A 25,023-nucleotide genomic window follows, 5' to 3' on the forward strand; every position below is an offset into this window, starting at 1 on the left:
CAGGATTCTGTCTGGTCATCGTCAACTTCTTCCTCTTAATCCTAATGGCCTCTTTAGGCCTGAGCGAGGCAGGATGAAGTTTGTTTCTTCTGATAAGAGAGCAATCAATTCTTTTTCTCTGAAAGATTTAGGTGTCCTGTGCCTGCTATCTCACTGTGGGTCTTCTTTAAAAAAAAAAGAAGATCTTACTCAGCATAGTTTCTATTTTAACATTTTGTTACAACCTAAGACTATATTTAACACACTACTTAAGAAAATTAATACAGCACAACTTTCTAACACAACACACATAGCATTCATTTGAATATTTACGCAAAGCCAATCATAGAACACGCGTTTTTCGCAAAACCCCAAAGCGATCCGCAGAGGCAGCTTCCCAGCGGCTCCGACTGGGCGGCAGAGGGCCGGGGCGGCGCAGGCCTGGACGCACTCGCACAAAGGCAGCGCCCTCAGGGCCCTTTCAGGCGGGATCTCTCAGGGAACCCAGCGCATTCCAGGCGCCGCTCCCCGCGTTGCCAGGCGCCCATTGAGGCTTTCAGGATCACTCAGGTGCCACCAAGGAGGGCACCCGGGCACTCCAAAGGGGGGCACTGCAGCACCGCCCTCCTTTGAAATAAACTGTGAAAAATGCGTGTTGTATGGCTGGCTTTTCGCAAAGATTAAAATGAATCTTACGTGCGTTGTGTTAGAAAGTTACACTGTATTAATTTTCTTAAGTAGCGTGTTAAATATAGTTTTGAGTTATAACAAAATGTTAAAATAGAAACTATGCTGGGTAAGATACGTTTTTTTAAGAGAAAGGACTCGCAGCGAGATTGCAGCCACAGGACACCTAAATCTTTCAGAGAAAAAGAATTTATTGCCCTCTTATCAGAAGAAACTTAACTTCTTCCCGCCTCATTCAGGCTGGACGATTCCTTTAGGATTAAGAGGAAGAAGTTGTCAATGACCAGACAGAATCTTGTGTTTGAATGGAATTTATACATCATGTATAAGATGTATGAATATGCAACAGGCTATTGTTTTTAAGGGTTAAACCTCTGTTAACGTGTGCCCTTTTACGGGTTTCTGCTGCCCAGAAAAAGGTACCCAGACGTCTGCAACTCTTTGTTTCTATTGTCTCATATAGTCCTAATTCAAATTGTCTGTCACAGACATGTTTTACAAAAAATCCTTTCCTTAGGATTTTTTTCTCCTGAGAAGCTGAGAGGTCTCAAGAACAAAATGTAAACAATGATTATCTGCTGCTGTGGAATGCAACAGGTGGATCTGTGATTGGTCTCATGTGGTTGTTTCTAATTAATGGCCAATCACAGTCCAGCTGGCTCAGACTCTCTGTCTGAGACACAAGCCTTTGTTATTCATTCTTTCATTCCTTTTCTATTCTTAGCTAGCCTTCTGATGAAATCCTTTCTTCTAGTATTTTAGTATAATACATATTAGTTTTAATATAATATATATCATAAAATAATAAATCAAGCCTTCTGAAACATGGAGTCAACATTCTCATCTCTTCCCTCATCCTGGGACCCCTGAAAACACCACCACAATTGTCCAAATTATCATTACTCTAGTTGTATTACTATTTTTATAATCATTTTATTACTATTAAACTTTTAAAATTTTAAAAACATTTTTCACATAAGCCATTAAAAATAAATATTTTTATGTTTAAAAATATTAAAATATTTTAAGATGCATGTGTTCAGTACTCAGCACATACCTGTGTTTTGATACTCCTCAATCTGTAATATTTTAAGTAAGTATCTCTTTGTATGCCATAGAAGGAGTTAACACACAAACCAGAAGGACGTCACTGAAGAGAGTAAGGCTTAAACTGACTGGTACTGACCTTCGAAGCAGCAACTGTCGGAAGTTCCCGCTTTGTGGACTAATGGTTAGGTGGAGAGATAGATAGTTAGCTAACCTTGCTCCTCTGTATGAAGAATTTGGGACAGACGTGGCCGTGCGTGCTCTCTGCCAGCCGGCAGCACCGCCCAGGGCAGCCCCACTGCCCCCGGCAAAGCCCTGCAGGGGAGGCCAGCCCGGGCTGGGATGGCACCCCGGTCCCCATCACTGCTCCAGGGGAAGGGCAGGGACAGGGGACAACCAGAGCCCACAGCTCAGGTCTGGTGCCTGCCCGTGCACAGGGTGACAAACTACACTCCTGTGCCAAGGGAAACAGAGAACGGCACGCCACAGCCGCATTTAGACCTGCTGCTTCTTATACAGATCCTTCACCCCTCTCTTTAATAACCCTAAAATGTCAGTTTTGACAAAGAGCTATCGATATCAGAGCTACAAGGGATGTGTTATATCAACTGTACCCCTCTCTTCCTCCCATAAGCAGAGAATTATTTCCTCCAAATGGGTTTGAGAGGGCTTTCTCTGATTTAGTTTGGATGATACCTCTTCTTCTGAAAGATTAGTCCACATACAAATAGACATCTCCGTCAAATCCTGCTTTCTACTACCTAGTTTTTGTACCTATCTTGCTAGTTCTAATTGTCTTTTTTGAGATGCTCCAAAAGCCTTCTGCTACAGCATAGAAAGAAATAAGACTTTCAGATTTTTTCCCTTAAAAATAAAAATACATAGCACATAAGGTCAGTTAGTACACGTTCTTTCACATCCTTCAGTGTCCCTACCAGCAAATAAATATAACCTTATTTTCTAAGAGCACAGAGAGCTGGGGCTTCACAGAAAAAGATGATATCACAAAAACTTCTAGTGAAGGGAGCAAGGAGAAAAGGTAATTAAAAACTAAGGAGCTTTGGGGGGCTAAATCAATCTTTGACATACTGGAGGGTACAAATCTCTTTCAATGCATTTTGGGGCTAATTTTTGTTCTAGATCAGTCACCAAAATTCAACTCAAAATAAAGAGAAGTAATATTTTATTTAGGAAGTTAATAAATCTTGTATTAAACTTATTACTATAGCACGTGGTGAACAGGCAAATTTTGTGGTGAAGCTAGTTTTTGTGAATATGCCACACCACCTCACACAGAAACCAAGACACTTGGGAACTGTATTCTGATTTTTCACCTTCTTCAGACACCACATAAGATGGAAGTGTTGATTTTTCCAAGCTCTGTAGGGCCAAACACTGGAAGTTTCACTACAAACACGCGTTTTTTCTAACATGCTCCACACTGATCTTTATTTTCTATATGCTGAAGACAACCTTTTCAAATATTTAAAATTAAAATTTTAGGTTCATTAACTGCAGTTAACATGAATTTGCCAACTCCTGTCTTTTTGTTCAAACAACAGTCTGCAGAAAATTTCTGTAACCTGAAATCTGAATCCCAATCTAGTTTATCTGGGCTTATGAATACACATATTAGTCTGTCATATCACGGCCAGACCACTGCATTTGTAGATGGTTATTTCCCTCTGACAAGGGAGAAAATTGTGTTCCATCTCTGAAGCAGTAAAGATAACAATGCCTCAGAGATGTGGAGCTGAGGCATGGAACAGAGGTTTCCACAAGTTAAGGAGGACGTGGATGTGTTGCAAAGTAGGCAAAAAAATGCTCTTGCAGATACATCTGGATCTGAGGCTGGACATAAACCTTCTGTCCCGGTTTGTTTCACTGTTACCGGGTCAACTTTAAAATGTAAAAGCTCTAGAATACTAGAATGTTCATAGAATACTCTCAATTTGACTTCTCTTGAGAGGGTACCTTCTACTTAAAACCATGGAAGTCATTGTGGCAAGCAATTCCAGTGGTAAGGAAACTGCAGGAAGGCAGTGAAGCTGTCAGCAGAATGGCTTTTCCTGGTTTTGGGGTAGAACCATGTGCATTTATGTGGTCAGTTAAAGCAATGAATATTTCAGATTAAATCCTAGAATACCTACCCAGCTGAGCCCACTACTAATTTAAAAAGTCATAGCAGTCAAGGGATAATTGTATATAATCAGGCCATGCCAGCAAACAAGAAGGCAGCTTATTTACAGAGACTATTGTGTTGGAAAGAAAGAAAGCATTACCAAAATTAAACTGATAGAGAACTTGATGCCAGTATTATACATAATTCAACAGCATCCCAATTACATTGCCCTTTCATGTTTTTCTGAGCTTGTAGTGAAAGATAGAAGAGACTCCTCCATATCTGTGCCATGGCCTTTCTAGCCTCTTGCTCTCCTTGCTAGCCAGTATTTACAATACAAATTAGAAGCATCTATAAATATCTTTCCTGGGTTTTTTTTTTTTCATTAAATAGTCCAAGTCTCCTGATGAAGGGCTAGTGTTTGTTTCCCAGGGGGAAAACCAGCAGCAAACCTAGAAAATGCCTTGCTCAAAAGGCAGGGACTGCATGTCAGAACACAGGTTAAAACCAAAGCTTTTTTCCTTTGTTCATACTTCTGCATTGTAATTATCCCATTACAGCATTAATCTTTCCAGCTACAAATAGCTGATTTTATGTATGGCCTTGCTATGTTAAAACTGCTCTTCCACAAGAGGAGATGCTGTGCCTCACCTATTTTCTCTGCAGCTGGAAGATCCATAGCCCTGAGCAGATAAAGCCAGAACAGGAGTGCAGAGCCCTGCAGGTGATGATGAGTGAGGCTGCTGCCACACAGACATCATTGGCAATCCACATCAGACAATTTCCATTGCAAAAAATCAAATCTTAATGCAAGTTTACTTTTATTTCAATTAGACACGTTGCTTTTATAGGATATTCTAAACAAATTAAAGTCACAGGAAAACAGACCCAGCTCACTTCTGCTTTTCAGAGCCCCTTCAAGCCTACACATTTAAGTAGGGCCAAACAACTCCATGAGAGCCCAAAGAAGTTGAGGGAGAGATCACAGGCTAGTGACTCCTCCCAGCAGGCACCAAAAGCCACTGTGCTATTTCTGTCTCAGAACCCTGAAGTACTTTCCCCAAGAGACCTGAGCATCTGACCCTTGCCTAAGAATATCTTCCTCTGAGGGAAGGGCAAGAAAAAGAGGCAGCCAGGCAGGGGAGAAGAAAGAAGGGGAAGCTGCAGGTGAAGGGAACAGCAGCCACACAGGGAGAAGGGGAAAAGGGACAACTAACTAGTGCTTCACAAAAGACAAAGAATTAAAAGGACAAAGATAAAATACAATTGTTTCCCAGGGCAGAAGGAGCTGGCACAATGCTGCTAAAGCCACCCTGCAGGAGCAGAGCAGGGCCATGGCTGGCAGCAGTGACACAAGTGGCAGCAGCAGCTCCTGACATGCACCATGGTGGCCCTAAAGTGTTGAGAACACAGGGGGTTTAGTAGTGAGAACTCAGGGGGTATCAAACAAGAGCAAGTTTCTTCTTGCACTGCCAGCAGAGCTAAAGAAGCTGCTGTCTGTCATTCTGCTGGGTTTCAAGGTCCTGCAGCTGGAGAGCACTCTCAGCTTTCTGCCATGGCAGCAGGCTACCTCCTCCAGCCTCCAGGTACAGTCCCACTGGGACCCAGGGGAAGTCACCCAAGAAAAGCCCCAAGAACCTGGCCCACCATTTCCACAAAGGGGAGTCCTGGCACTGCAGTGGATGCAGGGGGAGGAAAAGAAGTTTCAAGACTTCTGAAGGATACGATAAGGATACATAGTGATAGCAGAACAGGATGCACTGCACAACAGCAGGGCCTGTGTAATCACAGTGATGTATTCAAGGCAAGCACTGCTCACATACACAGGGCTGCCTGAAGCAAGAGCCCCGTTGTACTATAACATTGCATTAAAGGGGAAAAATCCAAACAAACACATTGTATTGGAAAAAAATTAAAAGATACTGGCTTGAACAGAGCTTCATGGGGAAAATGGAGCAAAAGGATAATAGTTTAATAGTCCTGGCAGCAGTATGGGTGTGGGCACACACAAGTTCAGGTCTTTGTCTGGATCAAATCATCACAATGCAGAGCCACGACACGTATGACAGAAGTGCAACCTTTTCTGTCCCATATGCCCTGCAAGCCAATTCCAGATGCCAAGATGGGGCTCTGACTGTCAATGGCAAGGCAAGGCCAGAGGATGTTATTTTATTCTCTGAATAGTACCTCCAGAGCTATTAGTAAGTTGAACAGGTACTACCTCAAAAACACCACACTGGGGCCTTTCCCAGTCCTCTGCTGACCAGGAAGAATGTAGTCTTGAGAAAAGGTTTTCCACCATGAATGGGAAGGAAGGGAGTGTACTGCTATTTAACTGGTTCTTGTTCTTCCACACAGGAAAGCTGATCCTGGGGGATACAAACTGAATAAACAAGACCTTAGCCCGCAGGCCTTGAGCAGCAATACTGCACACTTCCAGTTTAAAACTCTTTGATAAGAGAAAGAAGTAATGGCTGCAGAGCCATAGACTGGGGGTTGGGTCCATTTTGGTTGTTTCTCCTGTAGCTGCTCTGGCTGGAACAGTTCTGAAAGATTACACATATTTGCCATAAACAAGATGGAACTCAACTATTTCTTCAGCCACGGCTTAATTATCAACAGTAGTACCTGATGCACCTCAAGTACTGAAATTACAAATGAAAAGCAAGCCAATATTACACACCTATGATGGCAGGTGGCACATTCATTTCTCTGTGACCAGTGGGACAAAATTAGTCACCCAAAACTAGGATACATAGCATGTACTGATTAATAAATAACAGCTATTAATATTTCTGATAATCAAAGTTACCTAATCTGTTGTAGCACGTTTGACTCTGATATGACATATCAAACAACACCAACATCTTGCCCACTGTCTCCAGTAAAAGCAATTGTAAGTTTCCTCAGACATATATATTGTGTATATGAATGTGTTTTTGTCAAGGTGACATTCATTAAAAAAGTGAGACTGTGCTGAATTGCACCTCTCCTTTTGTTTAAGGTTGAGAGAGAATATTGTGCATTTGATAACTTATCCCTTTAAACCTGTTTCCCTTCATGGGGTTTGGTTTTGGTATTTTTTTCTTCCCTGAGAAGCAATATTAAAGGTAACAGAGACTTTAGTGCCTTCAAGGAATAAAAAAAAAACTTCTCAAACTTCTGGACATATTTTTCCAACCATTCTAATAATGTACTGAGGGAGTTAGGACTGCCTTTCCAATGAAAAGGGCTTTAACCTACAGGAAGACTTTTAAGAATATTTGCATTCACTGCTGTTCAGGTTTCTGGACTAATGACAGGGGAAACATCTATTTCTCTCCCCTTACCTTGGCAAACAGGCAAATACACAGCATGGTCTTGCTGTAGGTTGAGACACCACAGTAATTCCCTGCTGCTCTTTTTTAAGGTACAAAGAAAAGCCAAAGACATATACATTAATTGCCTAGTGCAAACCTTCCAGTAAAAACAAACAAACACAAAAAAGTCCATGCACGCCTCTTAAAGACTATACTACTTACATTTCCCAGGCACGCACAATCTGCTGGTCACATGAAGATTACATGCACAGAGCTGGAAGGCACCACATCCCTGTCTATTTTACAGTTGTTCTTCAGAAAAAATTCATGTTTCATCATGCTCAGGAAAGTGAAAGCTAGTCTAAAAGCATATACCAAGTTATTCTTGCTTTTTTTACAAGTAGGAAGCAGAAAACCTCTCCATCCCATTTTTGAGGGTAAAAGCAAATAAAGGTGCCTGAGGAGCAGCTTTAACTAGTCTTTCAGGCAATTTACAGGGATCTGTAGTCGGCACCAGCCCTTAAAAGACGCGATTAATTGTCATAGCAACCAGGGCATGGAACCACACGCACTTGGGCTGGGGTGCAGGGCCGGCAGTGTGCCCTCTTACCCACACACGCATCTCAAAAGGGTACCCGGCTCCTCGAGGGGCTGCATTGTTTGGGCACAGTTAATCCTCTATAATAGACCCTCTTAACCAGGCATGGGGGACTCTCCCCTTCCTTTACAGGAAATATTGAAACCATGGTGCTGCTGTGGCTGTGGAGGGAGGCTGCATGTCGGGGGAGGAGGAGGAAAGGAGAGAGTTGGGCAGGCAAAGGAAACAAAACTGGGGATTATCGTGCACTTTGGGGTCCAGCTAGGAATTCATCTTAAGAACTGACATACCACTTTTTCCTGCATTGATAACGTTTTCTTTACTCCCACCGTAAGTCTTTTGTCTTCTTTCCCTCTTTCAGGACAACACCATCACTGAGTTTATAAAAACATATATGTGATAATACCACAGCACACCTGCAAGCTAGCTCATGGTCTATCTCTGGCTACAGAAGATCAGAGCCATGGTCATTCAGGAGACACCAAAACAACAAGCATGTCCTTCCCTACATGATAATTTATTTTTATGCCACAGAAGCATACTTGAACACAGACAGATAAAGTAAGCTTTTGTTGTGTTGCATTTTTCTACTCCCAACAAATGGGATTCAAACACTGGCAGAACTTGCCTGAAAGCTTCTTCCCTAGCTTCCTGCACATCCATTTTGGTATCAAAACACAAATCGCTGTATAATGCCCTGCAGCAACGTTGCTGGGTTTGGTGGTATTTCTTGCGTGGTTTTGCTTTTTGGGGGCTTGTTTTGGTTTTTTTCCTGGGGATGAGAAGGGTGATGTGTTGTTATTTTGTTTTCTTTAAAAATCGACAGAGCCTGTACTCCTACACCTTCCCAGTCTGAAAATGATCACTCCCTTTTCCTCCTTACCTATGCTTTTGGTGCTCTAAATACAAAAAAAAGCTTTGCTTGCTGTAGGAGAGAAGAAGTTGGTGGTGAACTGATACTTTGGAACTGTGCAGCACCACTATACAATAGTACTGCAAGTGAAAATACAACAGCTAGGAGGACACTGGATCAATTTGGGAAGCAGGACTAACAGAGAAATGCTTCCAGAAAACTATCTGTGTCAGTACAATATTATGACCATTCCCCAGGTGGCCAAGTTGGTGGATGTTTTGCTCTTAAAGAATTATTTTGGTAACTGAAGTTACAGGATTGCAGATCAGAGGCAGTTTTGGGAAAGCTTGTGCATGGCTGCTGGCTCCAGGAAGAAAGAGGTCAGGGAATGGCACTAAGCCTCCAAGACCACATCAGCCAAATAAAAACAGCAATTCACACTGGACTATAGCAGAATGCTATCATACATCACATGCCATCATGGAAAGGGAGACAATCCAGTTCAGTGGCCACCAATTTTGGCCACCGCTGATTGGGCTATTTTTCTAGTCAGCCACAGCAAAGAAGTCACTGCACACCTTGGCAGGGAGGCAGAAGTGAGTCACAAAGCACTCAGGAGCACTGCAGCACACCAGACATAATGATGACCTGCTGAACATGTGCCTGCTCTTTTATTTACTGTGAAAAAGAACCTATTTCGTGAGTAAGGCTCCCCTTCCATTTTCTATCAACAGGGAAACAGAGCACACTTACACTAAGGTTTTTCACAAATGCCTATCCTCACTGAACTCAGCCTTGCCTAAAAACAAATAAATTTAACCTGTAACAAAAAAGACTTGAGCTGCATCACACCTCCACCATCACCTCCAACAGCAAGTACTTACACATCTAACAGCACACATTTTTCCACTACCCCATTCAAAATCACACTACCTGGTCTCTGGCAACCTTCTTTTTCCTCTCTGCGTATACTCACACCTCTTCCCCCCTACCTGAGGGAGGAATTGGCTACAGCTGATTGTTTACCAGCTGTCAATAGCCAACAGGTCTCACATGTGTTCATTTCATCAGGAACATCACACTAAGGTTTGCAACAAGAAGGCAGGAGGAAAGTGAGGACTTTGGCAGTAAGTAGTTAGCTCAGGCATATTACAATACAGATGAGCCGAGTAAAAAGCCTGAGGTCATAGAAAGATATACTTTCCCTTCCTTCTTTCCAGCTTCTTTTACTTCCCATCCCTGTTTTCCTCACCTCCTCTGCCCTTGCTCCTCTCTGCTCCCTGCTCACAGCCTCTTTCCTTTCATCATCAGTCCAGGCACTAGTTTAATCAAAAGTTAGCCAAAACCCATCTACAACAGCAACTTCTTTCAGCTGGGTTAATGATCTGTGATTTTAGTGATCTGCCTGTGACAGAAACCAGACGTGGCTTAGCAAAAGCAGAAGGAGTAATTTGGCCAGGGGCAGGGAAGAGACAGAAGTGCAACCTCCTTTGGCAGTTCATGATATTCTGTTGTGAGCAAACTCATTCCTCAGCCTTAGCTCATGTTCATCTTACCTAGGTCTGTAAAAGGACTGAGAAGTTGAATCTTCACATGAGGTAACTTGTGACCTTCTCTTAATAATTTCTAGGTATCAGTGAAAGAGTGATGGATTTGGAAAGGGTTTCTTCCCTCCACCACTACTTCTATTTTTCTTAACAGTCTCGTATTAAACCAAATCAATATGTATGCACGTGCATTATAGTGCAATATAGTGCACATATTCACATTGTAAGTATCTCAAATAATAGTCAAGATGCAAATCTCAGAAATTACAAGCCAGTCTCTAGCACATTCTTAGCTCTGTCCCTTTTGTCAGCAGAGTTTCACACACAACGTGATGAGCTTCAGCCAGGATCAGCTCCTCACCAAATGGTTGCTCTCTGCTGCCATACACATCTCCAATGAAATCAGTGTAACTTATCCTGGGAGGCAGGATAAAGGATTAGCTCACTAGCACACTTTCTAAGCTCTGTGGTGGCAACATTTTTTGTGTCTGGGTAACATGGCTTGTGGGACCACCTCCAGTGCCAGGAGAATTCCAACTGCCCCACACTCCACTATTTACCAGCCTCAGAGCCTGTGTGTGTGTAGCCACATGACAAAAAAACTACACTGAAGATAAGATTCATCTGGAAACACAAACCAACAATGGCAGAAACTTTTCACCATTTTTATCCCATTTTTTTCCTATCTGAATCAAACCACCAACCTGTTTTTCAATGGTACTCTGCAAACAGTTCCATCAGAAAAACAAATGGGGGAAGAAGCTGGGCAGGGTCAAGAATAAGAACAACAAGATAGGAGTGGAGCAAGGAGCTCTTCTGCCACCTGCCAGAGCCTCATTCTGCAGCCCCAAATTCACCTGACACTGCTTTCAGTCCCAGGCCACTTTAGGTGCTCTTGGGAAGCTTCTTGTATTTTGAGAGAATGTACCTGAGTTAAGTTAGATGCTTTGGAAAAGCCGTCTGTTCCTCATCTCCCAATGCCTACGTGTATTGCACACATTAATCATTTTGTTTCTTGGCAAAGTTTGCCCATAAAGTTTCAGAGAAGCACTACAGTAACTGCAAACCAGATGTTTCTAAGTACTATGCTCGGTTTTATAGCACTGTGTAGCATTTCACAAGCATTAACTAATCAACAACTCCTCCGGGTAGTTAAGTTTAATTGTCCCCATTTTACAGGTGCTGAACCAGACCCAGCAAGGTTGAGAGATTCACCCAGAGCCAAAAAAACCAATTGGTGTTCTATTCTGGACTGTAAATCAGAAGCTACTGTATGTAACTTCTCTCCAAGACCTTTAAAACACAGTATTTCCCCTCATCTGCTGCTGCAATACAGCTTCTCCTGAAAACAAAGCCTACCCCTCCCTGTCCTGCACACGTTGGTAAAGCTGCATTTTGTCCACCAGCTGTCCTGTAACTTTTAGTCTTGCACAGTCAGGATGACACACATCATCCTGCTCTGGCTTTGGTCCCAACCCCACAGCTGGGTCAGGCAGACAGTATTCATGAGGCAACTCACTGCTTTTTTGACTCTGATGCCTACTTATATGATGTTTTTGGGGGTGATTTTTTCCTCCTTTATCACCTGGTTGATCCTTTTGTACATGCTGTGTTTCATTTATCAGGCTTGAGGTTTTAATGCCCCGTAACTGCAGTGGTGCACAAGCAGCAGCTACAGCAGCAACAGTTAAATACAAGCCAAAAATTGGTCAGATAAGAAGCATACTCAGTGAATCCAGCAACTTTAACTTGAAAATAAGAAAGATTGTCTGGAGAAGAGTGAGTTTCACCTCACAAATCACTGGATGAAACATTATCTCTGTGTGTATGCAGCTGCTGCAGATTTCTCCACATAAATATCTGGTGAGCTGCTTAGAATTGCATTTAAAGGCTGGGCTGAGACCAAACAGTCTCTGCAATTCTCTTCCTGAGAGTTACAGAACATTTCTGGTCCGTCCAGAGGAAGAAAGGACATTATCCCCAAGCACCACTGGAGCTATGATGGGAATAGAAATGCCAGTGTTAGGACTGTCTGAAGACTTGCCTCTCCCTGCCATCAGTGCTGTCTACCAGTCTTGAATTGCAGCAGGGGCAGAAGTGATCAAACAGCTTTCTTACTCCATATTTCTTCTGGACCCCACTTATTTTACTTACCTTTCCACAGCTCAGGCTCTGGGAGCAAGTGAATGAGCTCCACATCAGTTGCCCATTTCAGCTGGTCTCTGCAACTGCTCCTCAGCCAAACACTGCTGCTTCTGAGAGATAAATGCACGCATGGCCGCTGCTCAAAAGGAAACATGCAAATATAGCACATTTGGCAGGCAGCTTAGGAGAAGTTACATTTGTACCTTTGTTCCCTCTCCCTCTATGGGCCTGCCACACGGAACAGCAGCCAAAATGCATCTCAAAGATTGGGTCTGGTCTCAGAGCCCTGATTTTGCACACCTAAGTTACTGCTAGACTCAATGATTGGAGTATGATCATGACTCATTTGAAGCTTGATGCCTGGCATTTTATCCAAACGAGTGCCCAGATAAATGGAAAAAATAATCATTAAAGGCGAAGAAAAAGGACAAATTTAAAATTGTTGGAGTGTAATGCTTCACAATAAATGGCAGCTAAATACTCTTGAGTGTAACACTGTTTCGGATTTTAGTAAGAACATTCATAAATGAGGAAAGAAATTGGTATTGATTCTGTGGGCTCATGTCTCAATACATCTATAGGTTGTAATGTAGGGATAAATCTAATAAATTAATCTGGCTGAGTAATAATAAGTTCCATTAACACAGTAATGCATACCAAATCAATACTTATGGACAATATCAGACATCAAATTTAACAGAAATACATCTACAAGTTAGAATTACCTAGAATTTATTTATTTATAATGAGAAGTTGATTTTAGGTAACTAAAAGATATTACGTGCTAACACACAGTCACAGACAGAATTTTTCAAGTGAATTACTAGGGAATTACTTGGTGTCTTAAACTCAAGTAACCTCTCTAGAGCAGGACCAATTCTGTGGTTAACACAAATCCAATGTAACTATTTCATTTCTGGGAACCCTTCAATCACCATCATGGCACTGCATCTTACCTTCCCCACTCTGCCTCAGTCCTGGAGTGCATTTCTGCTACTGCACAGCTGTTCTGCTGTCACCATTATGTTTATATGACAGAAAACTTGGAATTTTCCTTTTCAGTGCCAGGAAGAGGTACCTTCATACATGAATGATAACCATGACACCACCTTGCCCCTGTGCTTCTAGGTTAAATCCTCCAAATGTTCTGGAACCTACTGGATGTTATTGAAGACATGATTCCCCCACAACAATGGACCCAAAAATAAACCCCTTAAGTATACTGTCAAAAATTGCTGGTGAGCACGAGCAAAAAGCAGCTCTGGCAGAAGAACGTGAGGAGGCAGCAATGGAACAAGGTCTCCAGGGCTACCCTGTCTGCTCTGGCACAAGCTGGACAGCACCTCTGCCAATGCTGAAAGTCTTTTTTCTACAGCATCCCACTCAGCACATGAGGCACCTGACAGCAGAGATCAGGTATCAAAATCTGACTGGAAGTTACTGTGCATGTCTGGTTGGTTGTGCAGGAAAAGGAGTGTCCTGGGTGACTTTTTGATGCTGAATTGTGTCCCCCATCATCTGTTTAGTCCAGAAATAAGTTGTGTGCCTTTAGATCTGAGAGTGAAGAGGGGGAGAAGGAGAAGAGGAGGAATTTTTTCATGGTGTTTTCAAAAACACAGACATAAGAGCTTCAGCTTTCCTTCTCATGGACTGTGTTGTCTGCAGCATGGACAGACAGCAGGAGAGAGCTCTCCTTTGATTTTCAGTTAGTGTTTTTTAGCTAGCTGCGGCAGAAAAGTTCCCTGGGCTGTGGCTTTTTTTCTCTCCTGCAACTGTTCAAACCTGCCCTGGACCAAAAACCCAGAAAACACATTGGGAGCTCACACCGGGGTCCAGGGCCCCAGACACTGCATTCCAGCACCAGAGGGACTGAGAGACACTCTGTGAGCCAATAAGACTCTCTGAGCTATAGAAGGAGTTTCTGAATTTGCCATCTCTTCAGAACAGCAAGAGGTTTTATTGTTTAATATTATTCATATTTTATGCTTCTGAATACTTTGCTTGTTAAATAAAGTTTTTCAGCTTTTCTCCTGAACAAATGGGGGGAAGGGACGCTGAATTTTGCCCTTTATGGAATCATCCCTTTGGAAGTTTCCTTCCAAATTTGTCCCAAACCAAGACAAGGAGGCATTTCAGTTGATCATTAATTATATTTGGGTGATGGCTTTTTCCCCCACTATATGGGATGAAGCTCGAAAACTTTTTTCTGCCTCAGGGTACTTAATCCTCATACCCAGCCTAATGAAAATTATATCTACAACATTAAAGTTTTACTTCAAGTATGAAATCACATACCCATTAAAATATTTTCCAGCTCACTGCTCAACTCTACCCATCCTACTTGCTATTTTCTGTCCTTTCTCACTTTCAATCTACCCAGGACAATCCCTACAGACCTCAATATACTGGCAGGAGGGAGTGAAAAAAAACATATTCAAAAGCATTTCATGTCTGTAGCAGCAGCAGCAGACAGAGAAAAGGAAAGCAGCAACAGGAAAGAAACCCTTAGTTTCATTACAGCACTCAACTTCAAGTAAGAAGAGATTTCAGAAGGCAAATGGCCCAGATCAGATGGCAGAAGCCACCAGAAATACCAAGCTGTTTAAACTCCTTAAAATTAAAACCACGACTTAAAAAAACCCCAAGGTAACTAATTTAATTTTAATAAGTATTTTTTAGCATTTGTCTCACCATCATAGGGCAAAAAAAAAAAACCCACAAAAGATCCATACAGAATAATATTGCACCCTGGGAAAGCCACAGAGGCACCTGGGTAGACAAAGACTGAAACCTTGGTAAAAGCCAGAAAGCCTCGTGCAGGGTACAGCTTGTGCCTTATCCCTCCTTGGAGCATTTGACCCCTACCTTTCAGTGACTCACTTCAGGCCTCCTCTTGAAGAGTTAGACATCTACCTCGTCTCTTCAACAAAAAGGAGAGAGAATTCCCCCCCTCTTCTGCCTTGCAGCCACCATTCCTATTCAGCCCAGCCCAGCTCCCTTAAACTCCCCCTTGCCCTGAAAAGCTCTGAGACAGACACTTCAAGGCTACATCAAGGACCAGAATTTTACTTATTAGGCTGGAGAGATCCAGGAGTGGAGCTGTGGAGCTCTCTTCTGCTTTGAAGAGTTGATAAAGAGGTATCAGAGCAGGAACAGATTCTGGCATCTCCCTCCCGCAATATCAACTTCTTCTCTATCTCACTAAAGAGGGGGAAAGATTTACACCCCTCCTAACTCATATTCCATTTCTACTAAATGGAAAGCAGGAAAAGCCAACTCCCATCAAAAAACACTTGCCAGATGAGAAAACTAACGACAATAAACGTGGCCCAGAAGACAGCACCCTTTTAAAATCAGGGCAGCCAAATTACATACTTCTGGACACACACACAACAGCTCCTTTGACAAATGAACACCAAAGAGGACTAAGTAAACTAGTAGACATCACTAAAGATGCTTCAAATTTTGTTTTCATTCCATTATCAGCTAATACTGGCTTACAGGGTGAAATTAACACAAGGGTTATGGTCTTGTTATTGGACATAAATTACTTCATTTATCTGTATTAGAGATGCAGCAATCTGTTTCAAGCATGGCATGCTTTTGTAAATGAGCACCTTGAAGCCTGAAATGCCTTGTAAGATGAGCTGGGGAGGATGGGGGAAAGCATCTTCTAGTTGTAAACTTTCAATTTTCAAGATTTCTCATGTTTTGTATCAAGACAAATCCATGACCTTTTGAGGTTCTTCATCCCTAGGGAACCTCACAGTACATGTGCTCACAGCTGTCTTCAGGGGTGCAGCAAAGCAGAGGTAATCATGGTCTCCTACATAAGGGTTCCCTCCACCAGATTACCATGAAGTCTTACTTGCTCTCCAACCAAAAAATCTAGGACATAAGAAACCTTACTAAACACAGTCTCAAGAAAGACCAATCCTTCTCAAGAAGGATTTGGCTTGTCTACATTTTCTGTTAGGAAAAAATAAGTTGCAGCAAAAGAAAAGACTCACTATCCAGCTCTAAAGTTCCTACAGGTCACCACAGGTCAGACCCATCTGAAAGTGGAGTGAGACCTCTCATATTACACGGGGAACAGGCAGTGTAAGGAAGCAAAGGTGACCACCACACCAAAGGGAATCTGCGTTGTCATTATATTGCAAGGGTTCCTTGTTGCTAGAGTTTCACACCTCCTTGATGTTTCTTGTAGGCAGCTCCTCTGGGCACTGACTCTTCCTTGTCCTCACAGCAGCCAACTGACTCCAATTCCATCAACCATCCAACCCACTCTTTTGTAACACTCTGCTGACTGGCTACAGCTGCGGCCTGCTGAAGTCAGGCCTGCTCCTAATCTTTAATAATTGGCTCAGCTGCAATTCTTTAGGGCATAAGATTGCTTTCTATACTACCTTCATTTACTTATATTCTACTCCCCTACAAATCTGAAATTATGGACTGAAGTTACTATATCAGCTATAAACAGAAGACTGGCTTATTAAGCATCCCTATTTTTTACTGTGGAGCCTGCATGGCATCCTTTGTGGACAGACCATTCTGGTGAGAACAAGTGTCACCCACCTCCTCTAGGAAATTATTTGGTCATCCCTGTGTGCCATGGCACTTCCCAAAAATGCAGCACACTCCCTGCAGATGTAGGGCAGTGTGCTGCTGTATGGGAGTGCTCACCCAGCACTGCCAGGCTGTGGGGATGCTCCCTCCTGCACTGAGGAAAAGGAGGTGCATGGGAGTCAAACCTGCTACCTCAGTCGTTTGCTGTCCCCGAGAAAAATGACCGAGAGTGAACATGTATCGAAGAAATGTTTTCTTAAATCACGAGAGGAACCAAGTCGGAGAAAGCTGAAAGTCGAACTTCAAAGCTTGAAGCGTTTTCAGTAAAAATCTCAGCTAGATGGATGACAGACATAAATAAGCACAGACAGGTAAAGCAGGCAGTTCACAACATGAATCTCAGAACTACCAATACTTACACACTTTACAGTCATAGCAATTTATGAGTCCCCATACAGCTGTTCTTGCAACAGGTGATTTCAGCTGAGTTTGAGCTCTGCTCACAAGCCTTTGAGCATGAGACTTCTGTTGTTGTTGGGCTTGGGGGCTAATTTTTGTAGTTTTTAATGTCAAGCTTCTTCAGCAACTTCTTTTTCCTCAGCTTTCCTGGTAATTAGCCCTAATCAGTATTCAAGTGTTAATCTGTCAGGCTATCTGCTGACTTAAAGGAAGGGAACACCTCACTAATAGCCCCAGTGTTTCCCTCTGCCTGCAGAAACAACCCCGATAAGGACAGAGACTCCAGCCATCTCCAAAGAGACAGAGCCACAAAGAGCCCTTCTGATCGCTGCTGGCATCTGGCCTTCCCCTCATTAGCACATTAAAGCTGCTCTGTCCATCCCATAAGAGCCACTCTGTCCATTCCTCTCGCTTTCTCTATGGAGCCATTTATGGTGCTGCTCGTTTGAAACCCCCCTAGTTCAAGAGGCAGTAACCCCTTCCCAAAGCCCACAGCACAGCCAGTGTCAGAAATTCCCACTTACAGACAGGTACCCAGTAAGGAGTGGCATTTTGAATGTCAAGGTGGACAGAAGACACCCACATATTCTGCCTTGCCCAATTGCCCCTCCTAGGGAAATCTTTTCCCACTCAGTACAGGGACTGTATGGTTTGGATTACAGAGCACTTAGGATATCACATCACTTCAAACAATTCCTACTTCAGAACAGGACCAGCAAGGCTTGAATCACCAAAAGTGCAAATTCTCAAAAGTGCAAGAGGGACAAAGCTTCCCAATCCTGGCTTCTAAACCTGTTAGGAAATGACACTCAGACACTTTGAAACCAAACTTGGACAGATTTCCAGTGCACGCTACAGCAAAAACATGGAAGGCGTTTGTACTTTAGCTGATCTTCACTCCTAAATCAAAGCATTTTGGGTATGCTATGCTATGCTATGGCATATGGTGTGCTATGCCAATAAGTAAGTGTGCATTCACTGAAATAAGTTGTTTGGAGAAGAGGAAGAGCATCTTTTTCTCACATTTTACAGGTATTTCCCTCATGCACCCTAATCATTGGGAACACAGCTAGTTTGCAGAAACTGTTTGCTTACAAAATGGTGATTACCAGCTAACTAATGAGAAAAAGAAAGAATGGACAATTTTTCATCACTTCATTTCTTTATGCTCTGCCAGAATGCTTTCCTACGGGCAGATATGACCTTCCCACTTCCTCAACCAAAAAGAATAATACTAACAGGCACAAGAAAGCCAACCTAGTTACTTTATTTATGGTCTGATCTCATTTTCTTTTACTTACTTCAGAATGGTATAAATATTTTTACCTGCAAGGAGAACTGTGGCTATCTGAATTGAGCTCGGGCTCATTTTTCTACAGTCACTGTTATTCTGGGTGGACTTTGAGGAGCTATTTGTACTTTTTAAGAATAAAAATCCCAAAGGAAGCAAATTCTTTTGTTTTGAAGAAGAAAGCAAAGCAACTGAAGGTCATGAATACTCACTCTTTTTTTGGATTCATAAATGATATGTTTGATCCTTGACTTGCTTTTCATTAAGGAAAAATGCCATAAATTATTTGGTTTGTTTGCCTCTCTGATCAGTCAACTGAATGACGTTTTTGCTTTGGGGCAATGAAACATCTCATCTCAATTTTATTATTATTCAGCTCCAAGTTCTTTTATTATTCAGCTCCAAGTACATAAAATCCCTATGTCTGATTTATTATGCAGGTGTGTGTTATTAGGGAAAAAACCACATTGTGTTATAGCTTTCAATGCTTGCAGTGCCATTTAAACAGCTCCCATCCCTAAGAGTTAGTAGCTTTGACACACAGGTCAAATTCAAAGTTAGTCAGCTAGTGGGCCAAACTTCCTCAACTCCAGCATCAGGGAGGAACTGGGCCTGTAACACACTAAAAGATCAAGTTTTACTCACACTGAACCCAAACAGACAGGCTTTCTTTCAAAAAGAATCTAAATTGCTTTTCTTCATATAATTTTGCTCAGTACATCATTGCCTAATTTAATGAATTATACTCATTAGAAACATTTTTCTCTTCCTTTTCCTAAGACAGGAATTAGACTATGCAGTGGCTTTTACAGAAGGCTGAAATCTACTTGACAAAGTAAAAAAGTGAGCAAAGAAGCAGAGAAAGTCACACTGCTCCATAGATAACTTTTGCAATTCACTGGTGCAGAGAACAAAGCTATTTAAAAGATGAGATGGGACTGAATGGCTGAAATAACTCTTATTCCATTTTCTGATTCAAGTTGAGTATGTCTCTAACATTCTGATATGATTTTTAGGAAACTTCTGAGAAACACAAAGTGCCATTCAGCAACTGCCAGCAATAAAAAGCCCATGAAGACAACCTTGAAACAGCAAGATAAGGCACAGCCAGACTTTATAACTTGTATTCCTTAAGGAAGCTCTAACAGATAGAAGTAGGTAAACCCAGAAAAATGCATGTGCCATCCAGCTGTCTAAAAAGTCCTTGTCAAGGAAAGCAATACAATAGCAGTGCCTTAGACACGTCTCTGGAGACCTGAGTTTGTCGACACAGCTATGGAATTTTTTTGTTTCTAGGAATAATCTCATTTACTTAGGTAACATAACTTTGTCATAGTACCTAAAGATATTAACTCATTTTGCTTGCAGAAACTTCATTTTCCCCCCTGTCCTGCTGCCCAGGACTACAGAGATAATGCCCATGTATAAGCAGGTATCTTGCCTGTTGGCTTTCATTTAGAGACAATTTGCAAGAATCCCCCAAAGAGATTCCTTGGCAACCTGCTCCCCCTGTGTTTCAGCAACGTTTGTTGTCTGTCCAGTTCCTCTCAAGAGATGATAACCACACTTCCCAGTGTGAGACCAACCTGAAAATTAGTTCAAAAGGTTTCAGGGGCCACAGGAGAATCTGCCAGGTGAGTCTCTGCCCTTCTGAAAGATCACCCAGGGAGTGCAAGAAAGGGACACAAACTGCCTCTTGTGCTGGAATACAGCCAGATGGATCAAGCTGGGACCCACCAACAGGTATCTGAAATACACAGGTGCTTGCTGGGGCACAGGCACAGAGAACCACAGAACTCCAAACCACATAATTTATCTTCTATCTCCCCACTAGAGGTGGGAGTCAATGAGGAGCAAGTAAGTCACTGCCTATTAAGTGGTCCTCTACAAGCGGACAGAGTTTGTGGAGTTCAATTTTGGCTGCACAGAAATTTGGGGAAGCAAGTAATCAAGCAGTCATTATTCTTGCTCTCCCCTGCAGATAGCAGGGCACAGTCAGTCAGGGACACCTGCTCAGCAAATGTCACAAGGCAGGTACCAGGCAGGGCCCTGCAGATGGGATTTATGGACCATGGGTGTGAGTCACAGGTCCAGGAACATATCTGCAGCACAACATTTCCCCTTTGAGCTGCTACAGCAACTCAAAGCCATCCCAACTCAGAACCACAGAATCATTAAGGTTGGAAAAGACCTCTAAGATCCTGGAGCCCCACCATTAACCCAGCACTAGCAGGTCCACTATTAAACCACATCCCTAAGCACCACAACTGCTTCAAGGATAACAGCAAGTTTGATCCTCTTGCAGCAGGTCCTGTTCACCATCACCGGCAGCCCAGAATTTATACACAAACTATTCCAGTAGATCCCATAATTGTGCTGAGCATCTCCAGTCCTTCATAATTCTAATCATTGACTTTTTTGTTTTAATTACTTTCTGCTTTGTTGTTAGGAACTTTTTTCAGTGTTTTCTGTGATCACTGAAATAGACTTTTACAGGCAGCCAGCTCTGCTTTCAGTGTGTTCTCTCCCAAATACCCTGCAGGGGTTGTTCCAGTGTTTCTCTATTACCTTGGAATCTACTGCGTGAACAGAGAGGAGAAGTTGGAAGGTGAAGTTAAAATAAGCTTCCATAGCTTGGAAAACAATTTTAATTTGGTTTAATGGTTTAATTTTAATTCCTGAATTGCCATGGAAGGCAATTCAGGAATCAGAAAATGCCTGGGTAACAGAACTGCTACAAAGAAAGTGAGAAAGAAACAATGATCAGTTTCTGCCAGTGTCTGTGTCCTTTCTCCTGATGTCTTGTTTCCCCCTTGACCACTCCAGAGTCTGTCCCCTCCCTGGGCACAGACTTCTTAGCAGGGTCTCTTGTGACAGGACAAGGGTTTTAAATTAAAAGATTAGATGTAAGGAAGAATTTTTCTATTATGAGGTTGGTGAAACTCTGAAAGAGGCTGCCTAGAAATGTGGTAGATGCCTCATCCCTGGAAACAATCAGGGTAAGGTTGGATGTGGCTCTGAACAGCCTGACCTAGTTGAAGATGTTCCTGCTGATGGCAGCAGGGGCTGGATTAGGTGACCTTTAAAGGTCCCTTCCAACCCAAACCATTCTGTGATTCCACCAGCCAAAAGCAAGTTTCTGGCAGCCCCAGTTGTTGTCAATATCCCCTACTTTGTGCAGCAGAAAACAGAAGCACAATGAATCAGGCAGGAATCTTCCACTAATGGGTGGAAGCAAATGGTGCACACAAAGTATAGATAGCACAGAGAAAGTGTTACCCTCTTCCAGGGGAAAAACAATTGGAAAGGCCAATGTTTGGTTTGTTGGGGTCTCCTACTTCTTTTGGGATATGGAATCCATGTTTCTTTCTTTCCCACATGTACTTTCAGACTATTGTTTTCATAGAGAATGAAAATATAAACACTGTGTCAGAATTCATTTCACTGCATCAACAGAAATACTGATGAAAGCTGTGATGTTTCATGGAGACATCAGTTCTCATGTAAAGTTGAAAGAAACTTAAGGAAATCTAACTTCTGAAAAATTTCCATTGATACACAATATGAGACTGGCTAAGAATTAAAACACCTCAGTAACATGTCTTCTCCTTCTGCATAAACCACATAAATTTGGAAAAATTTTACTCTTATTTCATGTTTGAGGAGGAGGTAAGAACACAATCACAAAAAAAAAGGACTGACTCCTGTTCCTTAGGCTGCTCTTCTGTGCTATGTGAGATCTCATTTCTAGGTTCAAGTTTATGAATCAGAACAAACAGATTTGAACTTCGGTCACCAGAGCAAATTTCTATCCTTCCCCTCCTAAAAAAAAAAAAAAAAAAAAAAAAAAAAAACACAACAAAACCCCACCTACGTATTCTCATTTCAATCATACAATGTTATATAAAGAACAACTAATTTGACATTTCATCTACAACTCATTCATATACATGCATAAGCCTGCTAACTGTTTAAACTGTATGACTTCATCCAACACCTCCATGAAGACTGTGGTCAGTCTGATGACTCCCCAGAGGTCATTATTACCACCCTTGCACAGGAGAGCCTACTGCTTTTGTATCTGACCTCTTCACCACATCTTCCTGTTTCTCTTGGTGCCCCTGGAAAAACATCTTTTCTCTAGTGTCTTGTTTCAGGACTGACACACACCTCAGGATGACCAAGCAGAAGGAGGGGGGGATCTTGCAAGCACAGGATGCCTAAGATGACACGGACTGTCGGGTTGAGGAATTGAGCCAATCTTTCAATAGGGAGAGTTGCAAAATGCTTGTGGTACAAGAAAATGTGTGACTGAGTTGAAGCAGCTCTTACTTGTTTCAACTTCTTTTCAACCCTTGTCATGCTCAAATAACAAAGATAAGATAAGACAGAGGGAACTCTGTCACTGAAGCTTTGGGGAATACTCCTGGAATTGTAACAGTTAATTAACTGCGTGTAATAGGGATGTTCTGAGAGCAAAGAGCTTCACGTATTTTTAACAATGCAACACTTGTAGGAATTGTAATTTTTTAATATTTAAAAGCTTCATCTTCAAACCTAATACACCCATTTAGAATAGCTGGGTTCAGTAGCTCGTCCATGTTACATGGATCTGAAACTAAAACCGGGACAATGAGGCCAAGGCTGGTAGCACCATCCCATTGCTGCAACCGCCCTGTTCAGCACGTAAGAGTCATTAGGCAGAAGTGATGGCTCCAGCTGCCTTTTCAGACAGGAGCCTCTTCTGGAGACGAGCAACCAGTTGGGCACTGGATGGACTCTGTTCCGTAGTAAAACCCTCTGCCCTCATCAAATGCAATGCAAAAGAAACAACCGGCAGAGAGGGGAGCGCAAAGGATTAACTAAGATGGTTCCAGCGTTTTCTTGTGCCTTCGGTGAAACAATTTACTCCGAGTACCCTGCAGTTTTCCTATCTTTGCACTGACCGCTCTGAGCCACACGCAGGGGCGAACGGAGCGGCTCGCCTCTCGCCAGCAGCCCCAGCGTTCTGAACGGGGCAGAGATCCCACACGACGCCACCGGCACCCCGGAGCATCAGGCCGCGCCGGGCGCCGCTGGCGGACCCGGCCGGGAGCCCCGGGGGCCGCCCCTTCCCGCCGCGCTCTCGCCCGCGCTCCAACTTGCTCGGGCTGCGGCGGCGGGGATGCCGCTGCCTGCTCCCGCCTGTCCGCGACCGGCCGGGACAGCGGGAGCGGCGGGAGGCGCGGGGGCTCCGCTGCGGAAGCTGTGCCTGTGGGCACGGCAGGTGCCACCGGCACCGACGGGGAGGGCGCGGGCTGCCGGCTCACGCCGCCGCCTCGCAGGCAACAATGGGCCGGGGGAGGCTCCGCGCCTTCGCTCCCTACCCGCCCGGGGCTCCTGTGGGGGAAGGCGCTGCCAGCCCAGCCCAGCCCGGCGGAGCCGAAGGGAGCCGAGCCGGGCCGGGCCGGGTCGGGGCCCCTCCGACCTGGGCGCCTCAGGGCGAGCGGCACCGTGCCGTGTAGCCAGAGCCCCGCTCCATCCCCTGGCCTCACCTGTTCAGCACTTTCCTGATCCTCTGGCGCACGCTGGAGGAGGGCGCGGAGATGCCGCTCCTGCCGCCGCCGCTGCCGCCCTCCGCCGGCAGGTTCTCGATGGTGGCCACGACATGGCTGGGCTGCGGCGAGTGGTGCGGCGGCGGCGGCGGCTGCGGCGGCGGCGGGTGGCGGTGCTGGCGGTGGCGCTCGGGGGAGAGCATCGCGGCGGGGCTGCGCCTCAGCGGAGAGCGGGGCGCATCCCGGCGGGAGGGCGGCGGGCGCTGCTGCCGCCGGCGCTGGCTCCCTCGGCTTCCGGGCAGCTCCAGACCCTCGCCCGCTCCTCCCTCACTGGGCTGCCATGCAGCGAGGGGCGGGATGCTGCCGCCGCCGCCAGCGAGTGCCGCTCACGGCCGACGAAGTGGCAGCAGTTTGGCGACCCTCCTCCTCCTCCTCCTCCCACACCCCCCGCGCCCAGCCGGTGCCTCCCCCCGGCGGAGCCGCCGCCGCTGCGCCGCCTCGATCCCCTTTGTTCCCGCTCGCCACCGCCCCGCGCTCCCCTGACGCGCGGCTGCTGCCGCGGCACGGCCCGGCCCAGCACGGCACAGCACAGCACAGCACGGCGCGGAGACCCTCGGAGCCCCCCGGAGCCCTGCGCGCCGCGGAGCCGCCGCCGAGCGCGGCCGGGGCCGCCAGGGGGAGCCCGCGGCGGCGGCAGCGCCCCCGGGGCAGCGCGGCCGGGCCGGTCCCGAGGGGTCCGCAGGGGTCCCGCCCGCCCCGAGGGCTCTGCCGCCTCCAGCTGCGCTCCGTGCTGGGGGAAAAGGGGGAGCCGCGTCGGCGGGGCCCGAACTTTGCCCCATTAAACCCTCATCGGTTTTCTTCGGGGTGTTTAGTTGTCTTTTTGAGGTGGGTTTTTT

The 25,023-nt window shown here is 44.4% G+C and overlaps 1 protein-coding gene across 1 annotated transcript in view; it reads right to left on the reverse strand.

The window, feature by feature from the left end:
- Window positions 1-24,330, reverse strand: part of SLC35F1 (solute carrier family 35 member F1) — a 228,529-nt gene extending 204,199 nt beyond the window's left edge. The window contains exon 1 of the mRNA XM_058801928.1: window positions 24,128-24,330. Coding sequence (XP_058657911.1) covers window positions 24,128-24,330 — 203 coding nt within the window. The remainder of the gene's footprint in view (window positions 1-24,127) is intronic.
- Window positions 24,331-25,023: the final 693 nt, after the last annotated feature.

The sequence above is a fragment of the Ammospiza caudacuta genome, chromosome 3 (genome assembly GCF_027887145.1).
Source record: "Ammospiza caudacuta isolate bAmmCau1 chromosome 3, bAmmCau1.pri, whole genome shotgun sequence".
NCBI classification, from domain to species: Eukaryota; Metazoa; Chordata; class Aves; order Passeriformes; family Passerellidae; genus Ammospiza; species Ammospiza caudacuta.